The sequence below is a fragment of the Hyperolius riggenbachi genome, chromosome 4, assembly GCF_040937935.1.
Source record: "Hyperolius riggenbachi isolate aHypRig1 chromosome 4, aHypRig1.pri, whole genome shotgun sequence".
Lineage (NCBI taxonomy): Eukaryota > Metazoa > Chordata > Amphibia > Anura > Hyperoliidae > Hyperolius > Hyperolius riggenbachi.
The window spans coordinates 301,946,675-301,963,761 of NC_090649.1; the positions used below are offsets into that span (position 1 = coordinate 301,946,675).

Below are 17,087 nucleotides of genomic sequence, written 5' to 3' on the forward strand. Positions count from 1 at the left end.
TACTTCCGGGTCGCTCTGACCCGGAGTAGTACACCTGCGCTGCCCGGTGGAGCGCGTCCTAGATCGCGCTCCTGTTGCCGTGCACTTTCTGCGCATGTGCGTGACGTCATGACGTCATGAGTGTGGGGGGACTGGTGTGGGATGATGTGTATGCTAAAGCCTAGCACCTGTTTATTAAAGGAAACATCAAGCAAAATAAACTCTCCATGATATACTTTTCCGGGGCTTCCTCCGGCCCCTTGAAGCTGACATGTCCCACGCCGCATCTCCGCAGCTAGGCTTCATCCCACACCAGCTGGCGTACGTTAAAAAGGGGCGCTGGGAAAAAAGGGCGCGGGGTTTTAAACGATAAGCATGGATAACGTTTAAAAATGTATTGTACTGTATTTCGTTTAAAATTAATGTTTTATAAAGTTATAAATCATTAAATAATGTGCATTAAATCGGCAATTGTAAAAACGTTAATCTTTCGTTTAAATAGTAAAACGTATAATAACGTTTATTAAAAAAATTACTAAGTAACCCTCCCTGTACCTACCCCTAACCCCTAGACCCCCCTGTTGATGCCTAAACCTAAGACCCCCCCTGTTGGTGCCTAAGTAACCCTCCCTGTACCTACCCCTAACCCCTAGACCCCCCTGTTAGTGCCTAAACCTAAGACCCCCCTGTTGGTGCCTAAACCTAAGACCCCCCTGTTGGTGCCTAAACCTAAGACCCCCTGTTGGTGCCTAAACCTAAGACCTCCCTGTTGGTGCCTAAACCTAAGACCCCCCTGTTGGTGCCTAAACATAAGACCCCCCTGTTGGTGCCTAAACCTAAGACCCCCCTGTTGGTGCCTAAACCTAAGACCCCCCTGTTGGTGCCTAAACCTAAGACCCCCCTGTGATAAGCATTAATAACGTTTCAAAAACATATTGTGCGGTTTTTTCGTTTAAAAATAATGTAAAAAAAAAATTGTACTGTTTTTCGTTTAAAAATAATGTTTGAAAAAAAATATTGTACTGTTTTTCGTTTAAAAATAATATTAAAAATGTATAAATCATTAAATAATGTGTAATCATGAGAAGCAGTAATAAAACATTAAGTCTCCGGGCACCGCTTTTAAAACGTTATTTTTCTCCGGCGCCCTTTTTTCCTATCGGGCGCCCATTAAACGATATTTATTATGGGAGTGAATGGCGGCGCCCGATTTGTCCACTAGCCTCCTGCGCCCTTTTTTACTGTTACCGCCCCTGAGTACCCCCCACAAAGTGGTGTGTGTGTGTGTGTGTGTGTGTGTGTGTGTGTGTGTGTGTGTGTGTGTGTGTGTGTGTGTGTGTGTGTGTGTGTGTGTGTGTGTGTGTGTGTGTGTGTGTGTGTGTGTGTGTGTGTGTGTGTGTGTGTGTGTGTGTGTGTGTGTGTGTGTGTGTGTGTGTGTGTGTGTGTGTGTGTGTGTGTGCGTGCGTGTGTGTGTGTGTAAAAAAATATATATATATATAATTGACAGAAAATTTACCTTGTCAGGTCACTATTACTAACACAGAAACAAGCCTCTAAAAACCTTCTCCTTGCAGCTAACATGACTCACATGACTGTGTAACAATAAACTCTAGTTCTAAAGCAAGATAAGGGGGGCACACTCTGAAAACACATTACTCCTGCAGAGACACTGGAGTTATTCAGCAGCTGATAAAAGATGACTCGCTTGCAGAGGATAGAAACTTCTCTGCACACACGCTGGAGTCAGGTTGCCAGGCAACGAAGTAAACACATGACGTGCTCACTGAAACACTGCTCGGCTTTCTGTCTGAGCTATTCCTGCAGGGGTCCTGTGTCTGTGAAACTACAATAAATAACTGCAGAGGAGCTCAGCCTGAGCTCGGCAGTTATTATAACAGCTGTAACTGCAACTCCTAATGACAATGGATTACACAACTGAAAACTAGGTAAGCAGGAGTTCTGTTTGTGAAATGCAAGTAAAAAAAACACCCCTATCAAATGGATTAGCCTCCCAGCCGTCATCCGTCACTGATTACATTACATGTTGTATTGAGGAAACCATTCATTTTTTTGAAAAACTTTTTACACTATTTTAGAAGGATGTTTAATAGTTTATGCATAAACCACTTTTTATTTTTTTTATCATTCGCGAAAGAACTCCTTTAAATTGTTAAAACTATAATGGGCGAAAAACTGAGAAATCCTTTTTTACTTATTATTCCCATTAAAATGCATTTAGAATATAATAATTATTAGCAAAATGTACCACCCAAAAAAAGCCTAATCAGTGGCGAAAAAAACCAAGATATAGATAATTTTGTTGTGATAAGTAGTGATAAAGTTATGGCAGGTGAAAATTGCTCTGGTCCTTAAAGTGTACCAGAGCTGAAAGAAATTAAAAGTTTTATATATACCTGGGGCTTCCTCCACCCCCATGCGCATGGATTGCACCCACACCGTCGTCCTCATTCTTCTCCCTCTTCGGTACCGAGTCCTGTAACTTCAGCCAGTCATGGCCAGTCTGCACAAAAGAAGTGTGCCCTCTACGTATCTCTCTGGTGGCTGATGGAGAGATACATAATAATAGGTGCTTTATGTTTCCCCTCCTATGTCAATCTAAAGGAACCGAGTGACAATCCCCAATTTAAAGGAACGGGGCAAAGCTTAGTTCACTATTAAAGGGGCACTACAGCGAAAAGCTGTACAATTTAAAATATGTGCAACCATATACAAATAAGAAGTACATTTTTTCCACAGTAAAATGAGCCATAAATTACTTTTTTCCTATAATGCTGTCACTTACAGTAGGCAGTAGTAATCTGAGAGAAGTGACAGGTTTTGGACTAGTCCATCTCTTCATAGGGGATTCTCAGCAAGGCTTTTATTCTTTATAAAGATATTCCCTAAAAACTATTTAAACAATAATGCTGGCCAGCTTCCCTGCTCGCTACACAGTTTTTTTGGCAGTTGGACAGAGCAACTGCCATTCACTAAGTGCTTTGGAAAATAAATATATCTGTGAGGAAACGTGGAAAAGCCGCCGCAAGTGCTCAGAGTGAGGCGGCTGTTTCCGCGTCCAACATGGCGGCACAACGCGAAGAAACCGCCGCATGCCGCATGGGCAGAGCGGTGGAGTCCACGTTGGATGCGGCGGATTGCACGCATAGCAATACTACTGACATTGTGGTTGGACGCAGGGAAGCCGCCGCTTGCTTGGAGAGCAGTGCGGCGGCCCCCGCGCCCGAATCAGCGGATACATTGCAAAACGTGTCTGGTGTGGCTGGGACTGCTAGTCCACACAGGTTCAGAAGGACGCACGCGCGCGCTGAGAGGCAGAGCTTATATGACAGCCAGAGAAGAGTCAGCTGACCAAGCTGGTCAGCTGACATTTTTACCACCGTCCATTGGTCCAGCACTTAGGGGTGGCGCTGGAGAGCGCTAAAGTATATATATTGGGTGCTGGTCATTTCTCTGGTGTCTGGCGTCGCGATCACTACGTGGTAGCACTCAGACCTTGTCTGTTTCTGTGTTCTAGCATAGTTTCCAAAGGTGTTGATGATCAAGGAGCTCACACCTTAGCATTAGGAATATTGAACTGTATTATTTGTTATGACCTTTTGCCTGCCTGACTATTCCTCTGAACTCTGATTCTGTACCTTGCTATTTCTGAAATCCTGTTGCCAAACTCTGCTCGTTCCTGGACTCTGTATTTGCCTCCTGATTCTGTACCTTGCTATTCTGATACTCCGTTGCCGAACTCTGCCTGTTCATTGGATTCCGTATCTGTCTCCTGAATCTGTACCTTATCTGTCTGTGTGTTAACGACCTGGCTTGCCCGACCTCGAGAACTGGCCTTACTGTTAGAGGCAGTTCCCAGACCTGTTAGTGACACCCTCTCACTGGTGTCACTCACGCTCTGTCCTTCCTACTTTCAGCCTAGCCCCTCCTCCGGGAGAGTCTAGGCCAACGGAAGGAACATACTTCTGTGCAGTACTCCTTACTGCTTCTGTACCTTCTCCTGAGGTGCAGTACTCAAAGTATTACTGTTGCACCAACACTCGCTTATCTCAGGTGTCCAGAGGTTAGTAGATATATCTGATTATCGGTGATACTGCAGATCATCAATAATCGGGTATATTCTGTATTCTCGGTGATACTGCAGTTCACCGGTAATCAGACCCTCTCTGTGTTACACCGATCGTTACAATATCCCTCAGAATCCCCTATAAAGAGATGGACTAGTCCAAAACCCGTCACTTCTGTCAGATTTCTACTACCTACTGTAAGTGATAGCAACATAGGAGAAAAGTAGTTTATGGCTCTTTTTACTCTGGAGAAAATGTACTTCTTATTTGTATATGTTTGCACATATTTTAAATTTTACAGTTTTTCGCTGCAGTGCCCCTTTAAGTCCTGTGAGGGTCCTTGTGCCCAGTACGAAGATCCATTGACCATGCTTGTGGCCATGCTTGTGGGCATGGCCAAAAACTTGGCAGTGATTTTAAAATAAAATCGCCAGGGCCGTTCTGAAAGAGTGGCAGAGTAAACACCTGCCTGAATGGAAGATGTCAGGACACATGAGTTTTAAACCCTGCGACCCCCCCCCCCCCCTAATCCGTCATTGCAAGATGTCATTACTCTGTCAATTTGGGTTTCAGGTACTCTTTTAGAAGTTTTGAATCAGGATGATACCATTTATTTGCTTACTTAAAGGGCACTGAGCACCCAGGATTTTTTTTACAATGATTCTCCCCATAAGGGTGAGTCATAATTCAGTGTGCCATTAGGGAGTTGGGGGGCTGCTTTTCTAGTCCACTATCGGTGTGACGTTTGCCATGTTCTGCAGTGACCAGAAATTCAAAGCTTCCACTTGTGTTGTTTGCTCCCTGCTGCCACAATGCGTGCAGGGAGATGTAATCCAAAGATGTGAGTCCATTTCCCAGCATGCACTGCAGCATGCCTTGAGGCAAAGGGGAGCACACTACATAGGCAGAAGCTTTGAACTGCTGGTTACTGCAGACACTCCCTGGGGAACATTGTGCACTCCACATGGATGGTGGGCTAGAGGAGCAGCCCCCGTAGGTAAGTAGTGGTACTCCAGCCAACCCCTGCCCCCCCCCCCCCCCCCCCATGGCAATCTGCATTGCATACCTTATGGGGAGGTTTCTTGTATAAAAAAAAAAAGGTTACCTGAGTGCTCAATGTCCTTTAAAAGAAAGAGAGAATGATTTCCGCTACTGAAATGTCTTCTTCAGACTATTCTTGTAGACCCTATTTTCACTAGCAATTAGTGTTGGGCGAACACCTGGATGTTCGGGTTCGGGCCGAACAGGCCGAACATGGGCCAGATGTTCGGCATGTTCAGCCCGAACGCCGAACTCAATGGAAGTCAATGGGACCCCCGAACATGCCCATTTTGGGGGCCCTATGGGGTCGCAGGCATAAGGGGGGAGCATGCCCCAATCGCGGGGGCGTCGGAAATTCCCCCCACCCCCTCCGCTAGCGCTCCCCCCTCTGCCCGCTTCCCCATAAAAAAAGTTTAAGGCAAGTTAAATAGTACTTGGTGGCTGGCACTGGCAGTGGAGTGAGGAGGAGGAGGAGTCCGAGTAGCAGAGTGACGCGTTGAGGCCGGGCAGCGGGCGGTTCAGCGGTAGTACCCTTGCGGTACTTCCACCCTTTCTCTGACCTCACGTCCTCTACGTGATGACGCATACGAGGGTACGCATGATGCGTACCCTCGTATGCAGAGGACGTGAGGTCAGAGAAAGGGCGGAAGTACCACAAGGGTACTACCGCTGAACCGCCCGCTGCCCGGCCTCAACGCGTCACTCTACTACTCGGACTCCTCCTCCTCCTCACTCCACTGCCAGTGCCAGCCACCAAGTACTATTTAACTTGCCTTAAACTTTTGTATGGGGAAGCGGGCAGAGGGGGGAGCGCTATCGGAGGGGGTGGGGGGAATTTCCGACCCCCCCCGCGATCGGGGCATGCTCCCCCCTTATGCCTGCGACCCCATAGGGTTGCCGTATTGCGGCATGTTCGGGCGAACAGGGCACTGTTCGGCCGAACAGGGGCACTGTTCGGCCCTGTTCGGCGGCCATTCAGTAGTTCGGGGCGAACCCGAACTTAAAAGGCCGAACACCATCAGGTGTTCGGCCGAACTCGAACATCACCCGAACAGGGTGATGTTCTGCAGAACCCGAACAGTGGCGAACACTGTTCGCCCAACACTACTAGCAATGAGTGAAATTGATCAATTTGGTTTTTTACCACATTTTGTGTACATCAAGTGTTTGTTGAAAAAAGAAATTAAAATTTTCATGAAATCAAAATGCATTAAAACTGATCTACTGTAAGATGCCAATGAGAATGTGAAAGCAAACTTTGTTGGCTCATGCCATCCCATTATTGATCTCCTGAGTGAAGATCATTCAATGTGTGGGTCCAGCCCTATTTTAAGTGCAACTTACAGTTCCTAAATATTTAAAAGTATATTACTAATGATGTACCAAGGAACCACTGATGCACTATGCTGGCCAATAACGGGGGTGCTGCTATCACAACGAGGGCAGCAGGCTCCACCTACTCTCCTGGTTGCCTTCTGGGTAGTACTGATTTTCTGATTAGAACTGCTTTGCACTTGCTATCTATATTTTAATTAGGTAAATGGAAGAGAGGTAAGGCAGGCACTCAATATGACCCGAGGATAAAGTACAAAACTATTGTAGGCTGTAAAGTTGTCCCTCAGCAGGTGCTACGTGCTCTAGACCGTGTAGGGCAGTATCATGGAACATCATACAAGAGAAGAGCTGGTCTGGCACTGTAGCTTTATTACATGTCAGCAAGCATACATTGGTGGAAACAGTGATGTGGCAAAGTGGTACATATGTCTCACAGGTACTTATTGTGCTGCTGCTGAGGTGGGGGAGACGTCTGTGGGCGCCAGTGGGTGCACGGCCTTACGACCGTTTCGCTGTGGAATGAGCCTTGCTTCTTCGGAGGCCTGTGTGCACAATGTGTGGATCGGAAGAAGCTAATGAAATAGCTTACTTCTGTGAAAGTAGGCGGGGACCTTTCACGGAAGTAAGCTATTTCATTAGCTTCTTCCGATCCACACATTGTGCACACAGGCCTCCGAAGAAGCATGGCTCATTCCACAGCGAAACGGTCGTAAGGCCGTGCACCCACTGGCACCCACAGACGTCTCCCCCACCTCAGCAGCAGCACGATAGGTACCTGTGAGACATATGTACCACTTTGCCACATCACTGTTTCCACCAATGTATGGTTCCTGCATGTATTAAAGCTACAGTGCCAGACCAGCTCTTCTCTTGTATGATGTTCTATATTTTAATTAAACTGAAGCCACAGCCATGCCATGCTCGGCTATAGGGATCCAGATGTGTACTATGGAAAACTGCTGCTTGCCATCCAGAATTCTACCGGCATGCAATTCGGATAGCAAGTCAGTCAGAATCTTTGTTTACTATGATACTAGCCATTGAAACATTTGTTTTCTTCTGAAGACATATAATCATCCAATCAGTAGAGATGTAGCGAACGGTTCGCCGGCGAACGGTTCCAGGCAAACTTTGGGGGTTCGCGTTCGCCTGGACCAAGCAAACTTTTGCGGAAGTTCGATTCGCCCCATAATGCACTATGAGGGTCAACTTGACCCTCTGCACCACAGTCAGCAGGCACATTGTAGCCATTCAGGCTACACTAAGCCCTGAAGCCCCACCCCACCTTATATAAGGCAGGCTCCGGCGGCCATTAGCCTCACTCGTGTGCCTGCTAGAGACAGACTAGGGACAGCTGCTGCAGATTTTTTCTCCTAGGGAAAGATTAGTTAGGCTCTTGGCTTGCTCCTGGCTGATTGTTATTGCTAAAATAGCACCCCTCAACAGCTCTTTTGAGAGCTAATGTTTTCCTGATGTGTTTTTTGTGTGTGTGTGTTGCTCACTGACATTATACAGCCCTATCTGTTGCAGCTGGACCTTGGTAATTGTTATTACTGTGCCAGCCAGGCCCTGCCTAACTATCTATACTGGGACACCTACCTATTCCTACCTAACTACTGGGGCACCTACTTACCTATACGGGGACACCTACCTACCTATACTGGGACTCCTACCTATGCCTAGCTAAGTACTGGGACACCTACCTATGCCTACCTACCTATACTGGGTCTCCTACCTATGCCTAGCTAACTACTGAGGCACCTACCTACCTATACTGGGACTCCTACCTATGCTTACCTACCTATACTGGGTCTCCTACCTATGCCTAGCTAACAACTGGGACACCTACCTATGCCTACCTACCTATACTGGGTCTTCTACCTATGCCTAGCTAACTACTGAGGCACCTACCTATGCCTATCTACCTATACTGGGACTCCTACCTATGCCTACCTACATACAAGAAGATAATAAGGTCGTTGCTTCACTGTGGACAGACCAAATTTGATCAGCTTGACAGTCACTGTTGTTCTATCATTGAGCTACCACAGCCCGGCGACCATATGGGCTGGAAAGCTGCCACGGCCTGCACTCTGGCCATGTTGCGCACCAGTCCAGCGCGGCCCTCACTACGCAAACAGCTGTTTGCGGTGCATTACACAGTGAGTTTGGTGTGTCAGTGTGAAGCAGAACTCTAATTACACTCCCTGATTGATGTATACACATGCAAGATGTTTGAAAGCACTTTAGGCCTGCAATTTAGCATTCAATGTGATTTCTGCCCTTAAAACGCTGCTTTGCGTCAAATCCAGATTTTTCCCCAGGACTTTTGGTGTCTATCCCACTGCGCCACCTGGGGGTCCAGGTGTTAGACCCCTTGAAACATCTTTTCCATCACTTTTGTGGCCAGCATAATTTTTTCTATTATTCAAAGTTCGCATCCCCATTGAAGTCTATTGCGGTTCGCGAACTTTTACGCGAACCGAACCTTCCGCGGAAGTTCGCAAACGGGGTTCGCAAACCGAAAATCGGGGTTCGCGACATCTTTACCAATCAGCTGTGTCCAGAGGGCAGCCAGAGGACATGTCCCTACATTGTGCCTTGGAAAGAGGCTGAACCTGCTGTTTACTGGGAAATTAAGTCATTTTCATGAGCTTGTATTCTCTTTGTAGGGACAGAAACATGAATAACTTGACAAAAGACATAATCCTTCCTCACTCTATCCAAAACTAGCAATAACAATTAATGCCTAACTTTAATTGGACATTAACTGGTCATTTAAAATGTGATAAATTGTTTCATATTAAGTGTATGCTACGAATAAAAATATGCCCTCTTGGAGAATCTGACTTCAAATCCCGTGAAGTAAAGCAATCCTGTGAAGTCACTATAGGTGTTGGCTGCCTTCTTGTGATTACTTTATTTCTGACTTCAGTTTTGTTTTCCGTTACTTTGACACTTTTTGTATTTGTATGATGAAAGACTCAAGTCTGAGACTTATTCAGCCTGTATCCATGCACCCATTCCTCCAAATATTAGCTGGTCTCTCTGGCTGACTCTCACCATCTCCAATCATCTGACATTGGTGACAGGATGAGTAGACACCAGTCTACAATTAGACTGTGTGGAATAGCTCTTTTTGAAAGGAATAAAATTGTAACCAGGTGCCTTTTGTGTGATAATGGTTGTTTAGCAACTATTCATACTTCTTGTTTAGTTAACAAATCAGCACTGTAAAATGTCAGTTGGAAGCGAAGCACAACAAATATTTCAGGGCAATCAAAATGAATTCTCACATATTCTAAAAAGGAAAACAATCTAGGGGAGTGACTTCCTGTGCTTAATGGAGATTGAAAAAACTTGAAAAAACTTGTAGGCTACAAAAATAAAAATAGCAGGGGACTCCTAATTATCACTCATTATTATCTGTATACATATTGACCTTAAAGTGAACCTCCAGACTAAAAATCTACTCAGCAGCACTGAAAAGGCTTGGTGTTTCTTTAACAGTTTCACAGCATCAGAACTTTGTTTTTCATACCTAAGCACCTAATTTTTAGTGGCTTAGAAGCTCTGCCCCATCAAAGAAAACTGCCCAGGCATTTTTCCCCTGATACTGTGCAAAGCATGATGGAATTTCTGATGTTGTTGTACTTGTTGCCTAGCAACTGGGAGGGGTGATCAGGACACAGGACAGTTGGAACTGTGTCTCATGCTACCTGTCACCTCCTTTCAACCAAAAAGATGGCTGCCCCCATGTAACTTAACAACAGTATGTTTGTTTAGGCTGAAGTTCCTATTTAAAGCAGATTTTAACCCAGGTCTGTGTTAATATTACCAACCATCCCAAAAGGTGAGATATTTATCATACCAGTGATCCTAATGCTTTGGATCTATGTTTGTACCCAGTTACTCAAAAAGCCAGAGCTATACATTTACACATAATAGTGTGTCCCTTTAAGGGCTGAAACAACAACTGTAAACATCAAAAAAAGATGCCCTCCATAGGGACTATGAATAATGTATCACAAAAAAAAACATCCACAGTTGGTGAAAACATTTCAAACTTTATTATGGGACTTATCCAACAAAACAATTAAAAACATTGTTGTTTTTAATAGTTTTGTTGGATAAGTCCCATAATAAATTTTGACATTTTTTCACCAACTGTGGATGTTTTTGGTGTGATACATTATTCATAGTCTCTATGGAGGGCATCTTTTCTTGATGTTTACTATATTTTTACCCACTCAAAGAGGATCTTACTTCCTGTCATAGCAGCACCATACAATTTCACCCAAGTACCGCTCTATCAAATCCATGGAAGTGCCACTTGCTGGAGAAATGTGGCATCTTATTATTTAAACACAGTTTTGTGGGTCTGATTAACTGTGTGTATATTTTATTTATTTTCAATTAATCTAGTGAAGCTATGTTGATTTCAGATTTACAACCCCATGTGTGGGATGGGGCATTCCGTTGCAAGTATATATTATATATATATATATATATATATATATATATATACATATATATATATATATATATATATATATATACTGTATATATGTATATGTATATATATATATATATATATATATACATACTGTGTATATATATATATATATATATATATATATATATATATATATATAATCACCTTATGGATGTGAAATTTAATAGTACTGTTTTACATATCATCTAGACATCAATGACCTTCAGTAGTTCTGCGTCACACTGTTTTCCTGTTATGTGTGCCAAGAAACTGGATGTGAAGCCTTTACATGTTTTTCCTGAACTCATTTCAACAAAGTCTAGACATTGATTGAGACGAAAATACCCAGGTGGTTTATATAAAAAAATAAAATATTTTATTTTTCATCTAGAAAAGTGCAAACATGTACCTCTTGGTCACACTTCTCAACAAATAAAAAAATGTTGAAAATAAGAGTACAGCCATGATCAAGGTAACAAAACACAGACTATCTCGGTGAGAATCATAAAAATAACCAGCAGTTCATTCAATATTTAAGTTCAGTTGGTATCAAAATGTCCAGTACTTTAAATACTGCTTGACTCTACTTGCAATTGATCATAATTTTCACTTGATAATCTATTTCTTACTTCAAACTTTGTTCAGATAAGTATTAAAAAGTACTCATCGGGGGACCAACAACATAATAAAATAAACACAGATTATCAAAATATTTAAGCAATATAAAAATGGAAAACAGGAACATAAAACAAAATTAAGTTAATTTAGATAACTGTACAAAAATATATATATATGTACATTATGTACAATAACTATAAAAAGCAAGATTACAACACGCGTCATAGCATGATGCAAACTTTCCAGTCTCGTTACAAACATAGTTTCCTTTCCACTTTAGGTTTTGTCCTTAGGGTTTCCTTAAGAAGAGCTGTCCTACAAGGACAACTGTTTTATCACCATAATATAGCCAAAGTATAAACTCTAGCTGTCACTAACTTTGAGCCTGTTCATTCTATACCATATATAAAAATAGTAAGAGCTTTTTTTTCCAGTTGCATTACTGAGTACAAAATACATCACTCTACTCAGTGAATATCACCTTATGGCAGTGAGTGTAGAGTGATTGTACATTACACCTAGCATAGCTAAGGAGGCCTGGGTTCGTCTTCCTTTCTTCAAACCAATGGCTGGGGTCATTCATCAATCAAGTCTTTAAAACTAAGACTTTCCTTTAAACAGACTTAAATATGTTCTTGTGCTATAAAATTGTTTAGAAATGAGATGCAAAAGTCATTTCAAGTGAAACAGTCTTTTAGCTGCGTCTTGGTGGATCTATGCCATGTCCCCATACATTTTTCTGTAGTACATGGATTCAAAGATGTCATTGTCTCCTGGACAGTTGTAATGGCATGCACATGTCTTGATGAACATCATCTTCTTCTTCATAACCTCACCATCAGGACACTTAAATTCTACTGGAAGGGTGGCAGTTCTGTGAGGAGTACAGCAGCGACCATCTGTGCAGACCCCACAAAACTTGGCTCTGTAGGTCTTGATACTTGTGCAGCCAGAGAACTCGAACTTGACTGGTTTGGAGATTTTAGGGGTGCGGATGCACTTCTTGCCTTTCTGTTGGGGAAAAGAAAACACCATATGTTAGAAGCTTATCTTTCAAGTTTTATAAGCTTGCATAGATTTGATAAAATATTCTTTATTTTCCATGGTACTTTAGGTTAACAAAGCTCTTTCACAATATTTTTTTTCTATTATTTTTAGTTCATTCATAATGCAGTACAAAGATTAATTTTTAGTTTTTGGTCAAAAAGATCAGTCTAAGATGGACTGTTAACAATGGGATATGATACTTTTAAAAGGGATCCTTTGCCTTGTTAAAATACCCCATGCAATTTTAAAGGCCAAGTTGAGCCTTATTTATTTATTTTTTTAATGTACTGGTACATTTTGGCTATACAGGAGAGGCATTAGCAAGTGTGCCAGATTTGCATTGCTGTCGCTTCTTTTGGTGGAATTCCCCTAATTTCTCCTTCTCAGTAAAAGTAAGAGCTTTAACAGGAGCTCTAAGCGTCCCTGGGACAGGAAATTAGTAATGTCAATCAAAACCCATCGGAAGGTCTATCTTCCCACAACTACATGAAGTTTTTTTGTGTCTTATTTGCTGCCTGAGTCTATTTAGGAATAAAAAAATATCATGTTCCATCCCCATTACACTTCTTACTACAACAGGAAGTAAGGGACACTCTTCGCAGTGGACACACAGAAAGCAATTAAAAACCCCAAAGTAACAATTCCCCATTCTAGCCGATAATTAGGAAACAAGTTGGTCGGAACTGGGTCTTAATTTACTAGCTATAGCTAATGCATGACTTTCCATAAAGACTGATAATAGTAAAATGTATTAGTGCTACTTTTACAAAAACAAAAACAGATATTCACCTTAATATTCTCCTCAAGGTCGGCCTCACAAGGTCTAACCATGCAGAGTCTGCTTTGTTTCTCCAGTCTGCAGTGCTCGTTGTCATTGGTCACACGTGTAGAGATGCCCATGCCGCATGTCTTTGAACAAGCACTCCATTCAGTGGTCTGTACCAGGCAGTTGGCACGAATCAAAGATGGATCAGGACCATAAGTCTCCTCCATTCTAAAAGCTGTGAAAAAAAAAGAAAGACACATAAGATATGCTGTCCATTAACTTAGTGGCACAGCAGTAGACACTTGATTCCTGCTACCTTTCTCATTTTTTAATTTATTATTTTTAAGCTTTACCTTCAAAATTATTAAAAATGATTGCTGTTTTCAATCCAACTGAAATAAAGAAACTTTAACTGGAAAACCATTTTTGTTCTAGAAGATGTTTTATCACTCCTGCAGAATAACTTCAGAATAACTTCAGGACAGAAAAAACATGGGGCTATATGCAATTCACTTTTTCACCTGAGTTTTCTCCTAGGAGATAATTTTTCATCTTCGATTTAAAATAACTTTCCAGCACTTTTCAACTAAAATAATACCAAAAAGTAGGTGAAAAAGTACTATCAAAATTATTTTGAGTATTTTCTTGCTTTCTGGTGGCTTAAAAGGCATTTTATTGACAAGTTTAAAATGATCACCTAGGAGAAAACTCAGGTGAAAAAGTGAATTGCATATGGGCCATGATGGTCTCTACCTGAAGCTACCTTATTTCTCTTTGGCTATGCCCTGACCTGAACAGATGAGAATCTTCACAAAACTGTTACTGTTTTTCTTTAAATAATTTAAAGGGCTACTTTTAAATTAACAAGTAAGAATTTACTAGAGATAATAATGTAGTCAACAGTAGATATAAAAAAATCCAGCATGTATGCAGCTTACCAGGCAGAGCAGGTCCAACGATGGTTTTCTCCAGAGGCTGATCACAGACCCATTCTTCACAGCACTTGCCAGGCAGTTTCACTCTTCTGGGGTATGGGCATTCAGGGCTGGGAAGACGTACATCCATGCCGCAGAGTGGAACACAGCCAACACCTCCATCCATACAAGTGCACTGGTACTTGCAGCTGCTTTGGAAAGATTCACCACTCCTGTAGACCATTCCTCCAAATACACAAGAGGCTCCTTCCTTGGCTATAATGAAAATAGGTACTGATTTAGGATACATGTGTAGAGGTCAATCATACAGGTAAGATGACACTATTCATATGTAATTCTGCCTATCCATCATATAACATAGCTTAGCTATACAATGAGTTAACATTTCTTTTCTTTTTTTTTTTTTTTTACTGTTAAATAGTTTGAAAAACTACTGCTAATTTTAATGCATAAATTAAGGTTAATCTATTTAATAACTTTCCAATTCTATGAAGTGAAGTTTAGATTTTGTGATGTTGCTAATGACACTCACCAGTGCAGACTCCAATCTTCCTGTTGATTCTAGAGCCAAAGTCACAGAACAGTCCTTTGTGTGGGTCACACACATCTCTCTCCGAGCACAGCTCGCCCAGCTGCTTAGCACACACTTTACAGCATCCGCATCCGTCTTGCACCAGGCTGGTCCCAGGTGCGCATTCAGGTACTTTGTGGGGACACAGACATTCCCCACTGCAATCATGGGCGTCAGACACCTGTAGACACAGAAAAAGGCTGGTAAGTAGAGTGCAGGATATAATCCGCTAACACAGTGACTTCCAAGCAATCAGAAAGAAAATGAGCATTTACTTTCAGCTTGTTATACGCTTGCTGAAAATGTAAAACTAATTCTATTCTAAGAAAAGCATTGTCCAGGCACTCACAACATAAAAGTAATTTTAACTAGAATCCTAGCACATAAAACTGTATCCCTAGCAGCTTGAGTCTGTATAAAAGCAAATGACAGTTCAACTTACCCAGCAGAAAAGGACGAAAAGGAGCACAGCTGTCACTTTTCTTGGAGACATTGTTCAGTTTTCTTGCAAAGCAAAAGGAAATGTTCTTCTGCCGTTCCTAGTCTGTAGACCGTGAGACGATCTTGTGTAGTTTCTTGCAGTTTTTTTCTCAAGTTAGTTTGGTGCTTTAGTTCAAAGTCTGAAAGCCTCTTTCCTTTGCCCAGTTAGCTGAGTGTGTTCCTCTCTCTCTCTCTCTCAGGATCAGGAAGAGTTGTTGTGTGAGTCTAGCACTGAGCTGCTGTTCTTTTATACCCTGCTGGAAGCTGAAACTCGCCAATGAGCTGAATGGAGTCCTACACAAGCAGGGACATTCCTTGCATTCCTCCCAACCTTCCTGCCCCATCAGCTCACACCGGATTGATCCTGACCCCTTGACACTCCGCATTCCTTCTGTCTGAAAAAACTGGCACACTCCTTAGCACAAAAAAGGTGCTGTATCCTCACCATCAAATAGGATTTTCTCCTTGCTTTTATATAATTTCCACTCTATAATTTTATATGGAAAGAAGGCAACAGCCTTGTTTTTGTATGGCTAACCTCTGTTCCAGACAGCGTTCCCCCCACCACTTTCATGTTACAATAATCATGTTGGAACACCTCATAGCAAAATGTAACCACAATATAAAAATACATTCTTCCTTGTTTCATAAGCAACCTATACAACAAGGGAGGGGTGCCCTTAGGAAAGAAATGACATGTAAAGAATTTTGAGTGTATTATTTTGTGATGAAAGGAAAAAATGCTTTCAAAACTTATGTAACCTGAACATTACAATGTGTATGTATTTTTTGGCATGTTTTCCCTCCAAGAGGGCTTTCATCATTGCACCACATGTACACTAAGTGTTGGTTTATATTACAGACTCCTCCTGTACAGCGACTTCAGAAACATAAATATTTCCAAGAATAATCTGATTGGGATAATTACATGTTGTAGTGAAAAGCAAAGGTGGTTCTCTAGGAACCACTCAGAATCCAGAATAAACATTAAGTGACTTCATTTAGTTGTTTACAAAACAGAGTTGAACATTTCCTATTTGGTTGAAAGCTTTTGGAATCCATTATTGACTATCTTTCATTACAGGAACCCAACTTATTCGTAAAGAAAACCTATAGGGAAAAAAAGTGTCCAATTGTGATACTTACCTCAGTAGAGGGAAGTCTCTGGATAACCCAGAGGGTTTCGCCATCCCCCACCACCTTGCGTTCCAGCACTGAGACCTCCGAAGAATGTCTATAAGGACTTGTCGAGGGAGCTCAGCCGCACTGCACAGGCGACTCATGCAGGTACAGACAGCTTGCTCCTGTGCAGTTGTTTTCTAAAGTTTTCTGAAGAAGGGAAAGGCACATTGCCGGTCTCCTTCTACAAATGCTATATTTGTGTCTGTTGTGATAACTGCCCAGTGAGGCAGTTTTTTCTGCTTTTTTTGCTCCACTATTGTTTTTCCAGAACCACTCTGAGTCATTTGGAAACGAGATCAATTTTTCTCAATTTTTGGATGACTAGTGTTGGTGGACCATTACCATTGTTTTGCCGGATCAGTGAATAATGGTGCACAGCGCCTATGCATACAAATGGCGCCGCACTAAAAAGATACGCTTATCGCTATTTATCAATAGTACTGCATAATAATGGCGCACAGGAAAAAAAGAAGAAAAACGGCACACTGTAACGTTATTTATCAATAGTGCCGTTCATATGCCAAACAGCAGACGTGATTGCACACAGTAACAT

At 42.2% G+C, this 17,087-nt stretch overlaps 1 protein-coding gene across 1 annotated transcript; it reads right to left on the reverse strand.

Moving 5' to 3' along the window:
• Positions 1 to 11,285: 11,285 nt before the first annotated feature.
• CCN2 (cellular communication network factor 2) lies at positions 11,286 to 15,580 on the reverse strand. The gene is made up of 5 exons (XM_068231576.1): positions 15,315 to 15,580; positions 14,834 to 15,053; positions 14,305 to 14,556; positions 13,390 to 13,601; positions 11,286 to 12,564 (listed from the first exon to the last, which is right to left on the reverse strand). The coding sequence occupies exons 1-5, from the start codon at positions 15,363 to 15,365 to the stop codon at positions 12,268 to 12,270; spliced, it is 1,032 nt and encodes a 343-aa protein (XP_068087677.1). The 5' UTR covers positions 15,366 to 15,580; the 3' UTR covers positions 11,286 to 12,267.
• Positions 15,581 to 17,087: the final 1,507 nt, after the last annotated feature.